Source organism: Lissotriton vulgaris, chromosome 1_1 (genome assembly GCF_964263255.1).
Source record: "Lissotriton vulgaris chromosome 1_1, aLisVul1.2, whole genome shotgun sequence".
Taxonomy (NCBI): Eukaryota; Metazoa; Chordata; class Amphibia; order Caudata; family Salamandridae; genus Lissotriton; species Lissotriton vulgaris.
In genome coordinates this window covers 1,081,543,683-1,081,556,573 of record NC_141685.1, presented here as the reverse complement: position 1 = coordinate 1,081,556,573, position 12,891 = coordinate 1,081,543,683, and the positions used below count along the sequence as shown (strand labels likewise).

Below are 12,891 nucleotides of genomic sequence, written 5' to 3'. Positions count from 1 at the left end.
AGTGCTTGCGCCTAAAGTCAGGTGCATGTGAGTCCACGGTGGGGGATTACCTCACAGGACCATGGTTATTAAAAGTTAAAGTTTAGAGTTAAAGAATTACAATTGAAGCGCAATGAGTTGACTGGGAACACTACTGTGGAGGGAAGTGTTTGAGGGTAGCAAATGTCGCTGCACCCAGAGTTTTAATGGTTTAAGGAGTTCCAAGGTATGGAGTCGTTCAAGCCGTGGATATGGGTAGAAAGGCGGTATATCCAGCGTTGTTCTTTGCTGAGCAGGTCCCTTTCGTTTCTTTCTGTCATCTTGAACTGTTCAATCACAATCCAGTTAAAGTCATTAGGGGTGTGGTTATGTGTTAGGAAGTGGTCAGTGAGCTTGCTGACATTCTTGCCACACCTGATCATGCTCCTGTGCTCGGTCATCCTCGTTTTTACTTTGCGGGTGGTCATGCCCACGTATCTCAGACCACACACACAGGTGATTAAGTATACAAGGTTGGCAGAGTTACGGTTTGTGAACTGGCGTTGAGTCCAGATTTTACCAGGCTCAAGTTACAATGTTTTAGACGGTGAAGTCAAATGGCACACGCTGCAGTCATTGCAGGGTTGGTGGCCAACGAGTTTTGGTAGTCCCCAAGCATTTAGAATTGTATTGCATTTAGGAGTGTTAGGTGATCTAGGTCTGGTAGAGACCAATTCGTCCCTGATGTTTTTGCTTCTCTTGTAAGCGAATCTTGGTTTTTCCCAGTTCCTAGTACCCGAGTTGATGATTTTCCAGTTCTTTTGGATTATTCTGGACACCTGGGTGGATGCTGTGTTGTACGTGGTGACACAGGTGAGTACTGGGTCTTCCGGGGGTTTGACGATGTTTTCCAGAAGGGCCTCTCTGTTCTGGTTTCTGGCCCTTTTCTTGGTTTTTTGTATAATTCTGTTGGGGTAACCTCTCTCGGAGAGTTTATCAGCCGGATCGTTGGACTGTTTTTTGAAGTCTGACAGTTCGCTGCAGTTACGCCGTAGACTTAAAAATTGTCCGTAAGGCAGGTTTTCCCTCAAAGGTCGAGGGTGGAAACTTTCAAAGTGCAGGAGGGAATTTCTTGCAGTTGGTTTATAGAATGTGGTGGTTCTCAGGCCTCCTCCTTCTGCCTTGATAAGTAAATCAAGGAAAGCTAGTTCAGAGCTACTGCTGGTACATGTGAATTTGAGATAAGGGTCACAGTTGTTAACCCAGATGAGAAAAGAATTGAGTGAATCTTGGTCACCTTCCCAGATGATGAGGATGTCGTCTATGTAGCGACGCCATAACTTGATCTTTGTCAGGTGTGGGTTGGTGGCGGCTTGGATATATGTGTGTTCAAAATGAAGAACGTATAGACCCGCCACACTAGGCGCAAAAACACTCCCCATCGATGTACCATTGATCTGTAAGTAGAACTTCCCTTCGTACTTGAAATAGTTCTCCTTCAATGCTAAGGTGGCACAGTCCATGATGAAGTTTACCGGGGTTTGGTATGTCCAGTTGGTACCCAGTAGAACGTCGCGAAGGACCTCCAGAGTGGCGTCTTGCGGCAAACTGGTGTATAGACTCTCGACGTCTAGTCCCACCAGGATTTGATTGGAGGGATCAAAGGTAATGTCCTTGATGGTCAGGAGGTGCTTAGTGTCCTTTATGTATGACGGTGTGCGTTGCACCAAGGGATTTAGGAAGAAGTCGCAGAACCGTGATAGTAGTTCTAAGAGGGACTGTATCCCGGACACAATCGGTCTCCCGGGTGGTAGACTAATGCCCTTGTGTACTTTGGGCAGGATGTAGAAGTATGGTGTTCTGACGTTTTTTGTGCACAGATAATCTGCTTCTTGTTTTGAAATTTTCTCCGTATCCTTGGCTTCCGTCACTAACTGGATGATGGTTTCTCTTAGGCCATCTGTCGGGTCCGATTTGAGCGGTTTATAGTTCCTGGCGTCGCTCAGAAGTCTTAGGCATTCTTTGTGATAGTCAGTTTTGTCCATGAGGACTATTCCGCCCCCTTTATCAGCAGGTTTTATTATGAGGGTTGGGTTGTTCTGAAGTTTCTTAATGATATCTCGTTCTTTTTTCTAGAAGTTGTGAAAAGGTTCCTTAGGTTCTAATTGTTCCACTTCAGTATATACCGTATATACCGCTTGTTCGAAGGTTGCGATCTCCACTGGTATTGTGGCCGGTGGTGGAACAAAGTTAGATTTAATTTTTAAACTCCACCGCATCCGTTTGCCTTTTTAACTGCTAACAGGGGCCCAGAAATTAAACTTAATTAATCCCTCGGGTACTGGGACTTTCCTGTATGGCATTTTAATTTTCACTTTCTCACACTCTTTCACTGCACACTCAGCAAGAATACCAGCTCCGCAGTAACATCTGGCGTCGCAGCACACCCGGGACACATTCGGTGTCACTGTGGTGGGCCCGATAATGAAGCATGCCACCGACTAGGTCGGTGGGTGCGGGCTTCATGAAAAACCCAAGCGGTTTATTTTCTTCGGAAAAAGTACAACTCTGAGTCTTCTTACTATCTAACTACATATATGGTACTGGTCCTTTTTGATAGAGCATGTAATTATGTGGCACTGAGTGGTATTTGGAGTGTATGTTGCATTGACTGCTGTGTAATTATATGGCATGTAATTATGTGGCACTGAGTGGGATTTGGAGTGTATGTTGCATTGAGTGCAGTGTAGGCGAATGGAGCAGGTCTCCGTTTTAGCAAAGACTATAGACTATACTTTGAACTGAGGTAGCACAGAAGAGAGTTTAGCAACAATTAAATATGAAGTTGACAGGAAATCTCTTTTGTCTCCTCAGTTACACCCCAGAATGATCATGACAGATATGATCACAGTAGCAAAATTGACATGTGGACTATATCTCCTTAGCCAAGGAATGCCAAAAGCCATAGCATAATTAGGAGGGGCTACTTTATTCAGAAGTACTGTTAATACAATCTTCAAAAGAGACCTGTTATCTTAAAGAAGCGTTTCTTACCAGATCTGAAGTTAATGGTGCACCATCAACAGTTCGAACTATTTTAGTCTTAGTCCTGCGAATATTGTTTTTTCAAGTCCACTCATGATCAATGAAACGCCCCACAATCAAACAGTGCAAAAATTAATTTAAAAAAAAAGCAAATTAAAATCCTTTGACACAGCTGTGCATTCTTTTGTAGAAGTGCGCAATATGCATGCACCCACCCAAAAAATTACGCAGACAGCATTTTTTCTTTTTAGTTGCCAATAGGAGTTGGATCGGTAACCGAAAAGAAAAGGCCCCAAACATGTTTTTCTCCTGAAGTGGGCAGATGGGAGGGGCGAGGGTCCCGATGGTATCAGAAGCAACACTAGATACTGTGATGCAACATCCCAGAGGGAGGGGGCAAACAACGAAGCACCACAGGGGAGGATGGGGGTAGAACATTGAAATAACAAGGGTGGGACATGAAAGCAACAGCGGGAGGGCTGGTGAGGGGACACGAAGGCAGCGTTGGGAACAGCATTAGCAAAAGGAACATAGGCAAGTGCAAAATAGAGGAGCAGGGAGAAGCTATCAGGCAACAAAAGAGTAACATGGAGTTATGGGGTGGATATACTCAATTGAGATGGCTCACAAACACTAATGGAGTGCTCTGCACTAAAGAAACAAGCTTTGCGGGGGAGCGCATTCCATTGAAGTCTGATGGGGGTGGGGCTGGGGAGCGGCTTCCTTTGAAGTCTGATGCCGAGGCATGGTGTGGGATGTGCCTGGCGATGTGCACGCGCCTGGCTTACATTAACTTTATCAAATCCGCAGTTTGGGTAGACTTTTCGGACGCCTTACTAGAATCTCGACAAACAAGCATTGCTAAAGCAATGCTGTAGGTCAAGACCTAAAAATGGCCCAGGTCTGCTGTGTTAAGGGAGGCTGTAATGAAGTGATCTGAACTAGGAAGCAGTCTATCAAGATCTCAAGGAAATGTTTTTTCTTTCTGAAGGATCTCCGAAAACTGTTGTATGTACTCCCACAATGTGATTTTTTTTAACATCCAAAAGTTCTGCAGCATTGGATGCTCCAAGTGCTATTCCTGGTGTACCATACACATTTCTCCCAGTAAAGTCTGAGCATTTGCTGTCTTGTCACGCGGCATTAAAGTTCCTGGTGCTGGGGCATGAGATTTCTGCAGCTCAGGCACTACTACCGAGTAGGCTCTCGACTCTCCTTTTAAGAAGACTGCTATTGTTCATGTGACTTACTCTAATTCAGTAGCCTTGGGGCAAGCACAAATGCAATAGAGAGGTCTTGTTGAACGTGTTCCGCTATTACTTACACTGATCCTGCAGAGTCTTCAAGGGGAATCAAGAGAATGTCTGCACATATTTTTAGCAGGTGGTGGATCATTAATTGGCGCCCTGCGTGTATCCGTGTGTGGGACCTCAAGGTCTTAGATCTTTATGAGCTGTCAGTCATTTTAGGTTTCTGATTAAGGACACCTGTTGGCAATTACAGATGTATGTGTGTATAACTTTGCAGCAGGGAATGTGGAATTCCTATAGCCTGAGGCCCAGGACATATTATTTGGGGTCAAGGGCAACAAGTTTTCGTGTGTATTTAGCCTCGGGACAAGTAGGCCCAACCCCCTGCAGCACAAACCTTTTGGCTGCCACTTTGCAGTACCATGTTATGGATCAGGAAAGGGCACTGTCTGCAGTTAAAGTAATATTTTAGTCCATATGTTAATGCTGTTTAAAATTGTATTTATGGTTCATTAATTGAAAGCCTTTATTATTGGGGTGAGCGTTCTTAAGTAAATGTTATAAGCTTTGACTGCACTATTGACAGTGGATTCAGTATAAAAATGTGAACACGCGTTTTCAAAGTTGAGCAATATGAGGCTTTGTGCAATGCTCCCAGAATGCTCTGATTTTATGCAAATATTTTCAAAAGCTTGAAAGCAAGATTGATGATTCTTTGCTTTCAAAATAAAATGTTCATAAAAATGAAAGCGGGGGAAAAACATTTAGCTTAACTACTGTAAAATTCCAGTTACCATTTCTTTGCAGCATCATTTAGCAACATGTATTGATGCATGCTAGTAGTCCCCAAAAATATTCATTATGGAAAATCAGTGTAACCAGTTTCAATAAGATTATGGGAAACAAAACAAAAACTGGCATTGGCAATGCCAGTAGGGCCCAAGTTGGTGGTCAGTTTTTTAGTTTTGTCAATGTGTGAATTGATTTGGCATGGTTTTTGTAAAACCTCATTGTGTGGGAGCTGCAGGACCCTCACCATTATACCAAATATTAGCAAAAGTAAAATAGTTTTTGGCCTCCAAGCACACACTGCCACAGTAGTTACAAAAGTACTTTGTGTGCTAATATGCTCCCTGTGGAAGAGCAGAATGTGGTCACTCGCAGTGAAGCCAGCTGATACAGAGAGAGAGAGAATTTTAATAAACTCAAAAGGTCATGGTCAACGCCAAACCAAATTAAGGGCCCAATTATTAAAGAAAGTCTAAAAGTGCACTCATGGAATATGTCCTTGCATTAAGTTTATCTTTACGGATTTCGTGAATTCACATGAATTTACAGAAGTAGGACAAGGAATGGTACTCTTAGAAAATATTTGAACTGCATTTTTGCATGAGCAAATATTCATGTGTAGAATTGCTCACGTGAAAATGAGTGTTTGCAAGTTCAATTTCCCACCAACCACTTTTTCTCAACCCTGGAAGATAATTTACGTCTGCCATTGTCAGCAGTTCATTTCCAACATTTCTCAGCAGAGGAAAAGATTAGAGAAGAGGTGTTGAAAACCCTTAAAACATGCAAGTTAATGGGTTTGCACAGACCCAAAAAGGCATTGTAACCCTGTAACTATTGCTTACCACTACTTTCAGCCCAAATATGTAGATCTGCGGAAACGTGGCAACATAGATTACACGTATTCAAACACTACCATGGTATGAGCCCTGCCATAATCAGAGAGGCTATATCAGAGCTCCTATATAATGAGATTGCTGCCATAATTTTTGCCGTACTACAATGGCACCAAAGGAACAAGTGGATTTTGTTACAGGACAAGTAGGTTTATGAAGCGACCTGCCCCATGGACAAGTAGCTATTTTATTAAATTCCACACCCCTGTTGCAGGATGATAAATCTTCTGTAATGGAGAGACTGATTCCTTACTCTGGATGATCAGTGGTACACGAAGCTGCTGTGGAAGATGAAGAGGCTGTGAAGGGTTTGCAGTGGACATAAACTGGAAAAAAGAACTATGGTGCTTGAGCAGCTGCCAATACAGATGATTATAGGATATGGAAGCTGCTGTGTTACTAAAAGATTAGTGTTAATATTTTTAGCTTTCCATAGTTGCTGCCTATGTTTTTAGGCCTGAGTATTTTTTCTGATACACTAGTGGAATCTTGTGCCAATTTTGCGTTCTATGGAATTCCAGAAATTATGCTTTTATGTCACATAATTGCACTTTGTTCAGGTTTTTAGCATGAGTGCAGGGGAATAATGTGAACGGGCAGAATGTTAATTGCTTTTATAGATTTCTGAGCTTTGACAGCTCGTTTTAGTATTCAGATTTCCCGTTGGCTTGCTTTGGACTGCAAGGTAAATAAAAATCACAACCTCAAATTTAGAAACTGCTGTTCACTGCAATGCTGATTGGAGTTCAGCTCCAAAGGAAAATTCAAAGTTGACTTCTGCTACAAAGCTGTGAAAATATTTCTCCCTTCTTTAATCTAAATTTGAAGTGCCTATTAAATTGTTGAAAAGTGCACGTTTGTAGGCTCTGATTCAAAAATCGTTAATCGAAACTGTCCCAAGATTTTGGATATCCAAGTGCATGCGCAGAATTACTCCGACTTGACTATTTGTCATATAATGAGCTTCGTGTTAGTCTGCAGTCCATTGCTAAGGCTACTTCATAGTCTGTTCCTGCCTAATGCAAATGTTAATTTGTCTTCTGCCGAATGCAAAAGTTAATTTGCAGGGCACAAGTCCTAAAAAACAAAGTGGGGGGACGCTGTCACCGAAAGTGACGTCACGAAAGGTGGCTTGCACCATTGGGCTCATTGCCTCCCTTCGCTCACCCCTTAGATGCGATTGCATCTGAGAAGTTAGCGCGTGAGCAGCGTGCTGTGAGCTCCGAGCTCCTCGTCCCAGAGTGGCCAAAGAGTGAAGTCCAGCTGTTTGGCAGGGGGGACAGCGTCCACCCGGTAAAATAAGTGGGGGGATGCAGTTCACCCACGTGGTACCCTGACTCGAGCACTGTTAATTTGTCTGCCAGGTTTACCAATTCTAGATTGTAGCTCTAAAAATGTTTTAGCACGCTGGATTTGCGACTGTTTTGAGCAGCATGAGAAATGGCGCCATGAGCAGTGATTTTTCTCCAAGCATACAGAAAGATGTTGGCTTTAAGTTAATTATTGAAAGAAAAACATTTTAACTCCCACTGGGGTTTGAATCACTTTTCCTCCAGATACGTGTTTGTCTCTGGACACCACCGCTTTCTGGGAGAACAAATGAGTGTGATTGCAAAGAGGGCGGATGTATATGTCCCTCTAATCCTAGTTTGTCTTATTATAATCTTTTAACAGTCTGGCTTTTGGATTTCCCAGGTACAGTACGTGGGAACCAGAGGACCACATCCTGGACCCACGTTTGGTGATGGCGTATGAGGAAAAGTGAGTATTGTGCGAGGAGCTGCTCTATTGAAGGCTAAGATGGGAGCCCACCGATTTCCACAATGTTATTGTAGAGCACAATATTACTGCAAAATCTGTATGGAAGCAAGGTATTGGGTAAATTGTGACTTTCATTACGAATTTGCTTTTAGAAACTACTAGACTTGTACGGAGTTAAATCATTAGTTTACACCAAATTCTAATGGATATTGACTAGCAAAGCCAATATGGATCGCCTTTTGAATGGATTTGCTTTCCCAATGCCTTTTGGCCATGCTGTGCAGCATAGCCAAAAGGTGAAAAGAAAACCATTTTTCATTTTGTAGGTGCATGAATGCCTTGTTGCGCATTTGTGCCAACACAATGATGCTGGCGTCATTCAAACAAATATTGGTGAGCCAAGATGGATTGATATAAAAAAAGTATTTAATTTGTTTGAGGTGGGGATGCAGCAATTTGCTTCCTGGTTCTCTCTCACCTGCATAAATGTTTTTAAAAAGATGGGCTTGACAAGGGGGGGAGTGATGAAGGAACAGGGTGGAACAGCATCAAGAAGGACCGGGAGAAACACGAGTGAGGAAAGCAACACAGTATCTTTGGGGACAATGGGAGTTTAATGAAGGGACATGAGAACTTGCGACACAAGGAAGACCGCACCACTGAAGTAAACACAGGGAAGAAGTGCACAAGGGAGAGAGCTGGAAAACACATGCATCCTCATTGAGTGCTTGAGCAAAAAGAAAACGTTTCCTACATGTGAGCAGTGGAAGCATTGAAGCAAGCCAATTAAGTATTAAAGAGACTATGCTCCAGGGTAAGGACTAACACAAACTGGACAAAGGAAGCCATTGAATAAGAAGCAAGCAAATGAGAGAAAATAAAGCCAACCAATGGTAAGCAATAGGAGGGCTGTAAAACCCCTGCAAGTTCCTGGTAAGGTTACAATAGGTATTTTGCAACAAGACTGCTTGCGCGGTCTGATACACTTGGCCTAAAAATCACGACCCAATAGCCAACCTGCCGTTAAGGTATGATACAGCTGCCTTGAGGACAATCCTTTTGTTCACAAGGATCCTTCCCTGGTGGCCTTTTACACTCTCTTCCTAGCACTTTATGAAACTACCTCAGGGCTACATTAAGTGTTTAAGTGAGCAACATTAATTGTGGTTTACTGTGATAGTTTAATAAAACTAAAGACTATTTAACAGGGGTTTGGATCTCCACTTTTAATACAGATCTTTGCAGTGGACTTTCAAACAATTGAGTTATTGGTAGGCTTATTTTAAACCTAGTTACAAACTGGGACTGATGGACAAGCTCCAAATTTCATAATCTGACAAAACGATAAGGGAAGCTTCAGGACCACTTTTGTGGGTTAGAATTGCCTGTCAGCAACCACTTAGTAAACAAAGCACCTCCAAATTATATTTTATAAATAAATTTCTGGTACTAAAAGAGTAAAGTTATTCGACTTCTTTGAATAGTGAGAGGCTGTTAGTTCCGAACTTAAAGAAAATCCTGATGAATAAATTAAAAATTCTCTTAGGACTTCAAGCTGATCGTAAACCCACCCACCATTCAGTATTGTCAATACATTGTCAACAAGCATAATCAGTTTGGAATCATGCTGAGAAGCGTTGATTGCCGCTAGCAGATGCAACTTAAAAACGTGCTAGATCAGATTGCATACATCAATGATGGCATTTAAGCAGGGATTTAAGTGGGCTGGGTCTTGCTGGCAGTTCTAAAAAGCAGGTGCCCCCCCCCCCCCCCCCCCTCGGGGTGGAAAAAAATCCTACCTGCAGCAATACCACCCTTCACTGCCTTTGAGGTAACTTCAAAGACACTCGTTATATAGTTCTTTTACAGTCTCATCATTTCAGAACTGAAGTATTTTCAATAATCTATTCAACAAATCCATAGCTGTTGCTTATGCAACTAACAGCCATTGACAAAACCAATAGCCCCAGCTTGTTGTGGGAAATCTAACTTTTTGTATTCTATTTCTGGTTTCAATCACAGAAGAAGCAGAGGCAGTCTCATGTCCTAGACAACCTAAGAAAACAAGTTTTTAAAGGGTCTGCCTTGGGCTTATAAAAATGTATCTCCCTTGCGTTCCCAGGTATTGAAATACTACATTTTCGCATTTGTTTCTGGAAATGGCAAAGTTTTGTTTACCAAAGTCAGAAAAATTACTTGCTAGAAATCAAAGCTGACAAGTACAGATCTAGCAGAACTTAAGTGCATAACTTGGCACGGATTGGGGGGTGTTTCTAGTGACAAACCTAAGGGTATGCTTTGCGTCCCACTTTGTAATATGTTTATTCTCTTGTAGGGAGGAGAAAGACCGTGCATCGGGATGCCGAAAGCGAGGACCCAAACCAAAACGCCGCGTTCTGCAGGTACTTTTCAGACCCACTATCTAACGGCCTCTTTCCCAGACATCCACCTTGCCCAATTCCCAGCACTTTGATGTGTAGTCTGTCTGAATGTGGAAACTGGTTTGGGGACTGTGTTGATTGAAAGAAGGCACCACGATTCAGATGTGGCAGTGGTGGGACCATGGTGAAAGGTGCTATGAAAATTAAATTGGGTTACCTCCATCCTGGCGGCAAAACTTGTGCCCTTGGAGGTGGTTCTGTATTACAGTAGCTTAACTGAGCACCAGAGTCAGACGGAGCCTTGATGCTGGGTACTTCTTACTTTTGGGGGTAAAAAAAAGTTGTGACTGATTATCTTTATGTTCTCTAGAGGCTTTATGGCATGGACCTGCGGAGTGCTCACAAGAAGGTGAAGGAACGCAAACTCTGCTTCCACTTGTCACGGAGGTTTGGCACTGTGGACCAATCCAAGCCCATCCATGTTGATCGGGCTGAGGCCCAGCCCAAGCCCCGCCCCCACCCCTTGAGTGTCCGCCGGCAGCGCAAGAATCGGAAGTTTCTGCGTCTCTCACGCAAGCTGGGCCGGGCGGCGGCGTTAGAGGCTTTGAAACGACGCCGGGAGTACTTGGCAAAGGAGTCTGAAGTGAAAGTGGCAATATTTGACCCCCCTCCAAAAGCCGTGATTGACTGGCCTGAGCAACCTACCAAGAAAGATGGTAATGATGTTTTAAAGTGTTTCTTTTATGCTTTTGGATGTTATGGGGCAGTTGTTTGAATTGGGTGTGCTTTGTTCATGTTAATTGACAAATACGTCCTAGATTTATGAACGAGGGGTGTTGTTATTCCACACAAGCCTAAATTAATAATCTGAATTTTTGTCCTACTTTTTGTTGAACAGTGACAAAAACTGGAATCTTGATCTACGAAAAGCTAGTGGGAGGTGGTTAGTTACATTGCCTTTTTTTTTTTAAAAAAAAAAGCCCTGTTGAGTTGTCAAGTCCATGCGGATTTCTTCTTAAGTCTTGTGACCAGAAAATTGGTTCACCCCATTCGCGAAACAGATGGCTGAGAGAATTGTACTTGAGGAAAGGTGAGACCTTTAGCACGTGTCTCACAGGCACCTAAATATTCTCTGCAGACAACAGCTTTCAGGCCTGACCAGAATTATCATTTCCCAACCAGTTTTAAACCCCACATTTTCTCTTCTTTCTTTGCTCTTACAGTATATTCCCCTTTATTATTATCCAAGTGTCTTTCAATTCAGTTTGAATGTACCATCTTTTCTGTGAAGCAAAACCCAATTCAGTCTAGATTAATCTCACTTGACGGGTCCTGTCTCATGGTTTCTTGTTCCAGAGACATTTCTCTACTGCAGAATGCTCACATCCCACACTACACTGTTAAAGCATTGGAATGTCTCACACATATGTACTCGGCTTTATGTTATGTTATTCTGAACTTATTAAGCGCACGGGCACCCAGAGGTTTCATGGTGCTGCAAGTGAGGAAAGAATGAAACAGTTAACCTATCCCGAAGCTTGCTTGAATAGCCAGGTCTTCAATGCTGCCCGGAACTCCATGAGGTTGGTGCATTTCCTGAGCGAAAGATAAGCAAATCGACACCCGCCTTGGCGCTTCCGTTTGAAGCAGGGTAGAGTGAGAAGGGACTGATGAGCAGAGCGAAGATTGCGGATCGGCTCATGTTTGATTATTAGGTTGTTAATGAACATGGGACTTTTCCAGTGAAGAGCCTTAAAGGCCAAACATCCTACTTTAAATATTACCCGTTGGGCTATGGGTAGCCAGTGAAGAGTGGCCAGCAGTGGTTTCGCCGAACTCCCACCGCGGTTCTTGAAGATTAATCTGGCCGCTTGGTTTTGCACAATTTGCAAGCGTTTAGACAAGAACAGGAGGAGGCCTAAATAGATAGAATTTGAAAAGTCTAATCGGGACCGGACCAAGGCGAGAACCACATGAATGAGGGCTGAGTGAGTAGATGAGCAATTTTTCTGATTTTGCACAATTGATGGAAGCTGGACGAGATCACAGCTCCCACCAGGCTTTTCAGAGAGAGATCGGAGTTAATGGTAATCCCGAGGCTTTTCACCGAGGGGGAGGGGTGGGGGGGATCCCATTGATGACGGCCAGAAATGAGGGCCCCAGCTGATCGAACTTTTGCCCGGGAGTACCAGCTCGGTCTTCCCGGGATTGAGTTTTAAGTGGTTCAACTCCATCCACCGTTAAATGTGCAGCATGGTTGCCTGAAATTCCACGGCGGAGTCAGTTGAGTCCAGTGGGAAAATTAACTGCAGGTCGTCAGCATAGTTATAAATCGTGACACACCTGTTTTTTAAGGAGTGTAATAGGGGTTTGAGATATAGATTAAACAGGAGGGGGTCCTTATTCTTAGGTCCTTATTAGGTCCTTACTCTTTTAATGTCTCATCTGTTCATTTTGACTTCTGCTATGTTAATACCTTTAGGTAGTTAAATGTTTGATATCACCTTCCAGATTATGCATATTTAAAGATGAGCATCTCATAATAAAATGTTGATGGCATTTCTGGCCGTAGATACACATGCTCTGCATAATCCTGCCTTCCAGTGTTTGGTTCAGACTTTCCAACTGTCTAAAGAATCATGGATGCTTAGAGTCACAGGTGTTGTTCTATGACTCATCCTTTAGTCCATAATATGTATGGGCACCGACTCCACCTTGTGTGTGCGTTATTAAAATTATTTTATTAATGCACTGTCTTGTTCAGACACATTTACCAACACCTCCAAGATCAATGTGCTCTTCGCAGCCTTT

The 12,891-nt window shown here is 43.0% G+C and overlaps 1 protein-coding gene across 1 annotated transcript in view; it reads left to right on the top strand.

The window, feature by feature from the left end:
* The window catches only part of CBX7 (chromobox 7), a 55,487-nt gene that overhangs the window by 17,148 nt on the left and 25,448 nt on the right, over positions 1 to 12,891 (top strand). The window contains exons 3-5 of the mRNA XM_086963409.1: positions 7,634 to 7,699; positions 10,035 to 10,101; positions 10,451 to 10,796. Of these exons, the coding sequence (XP_086819535.1) occupies positions 7,634 to 7,699; positions 10,035 to 10,101; positions 10,451 to 10,796 (479 nt within the window). The remainder of the gene's footprint in view (positions 1 to 7,633; positions 7,700 to 10,034; positions 10,102 to 10,450; positions 10,797 to 12,891) is intronic.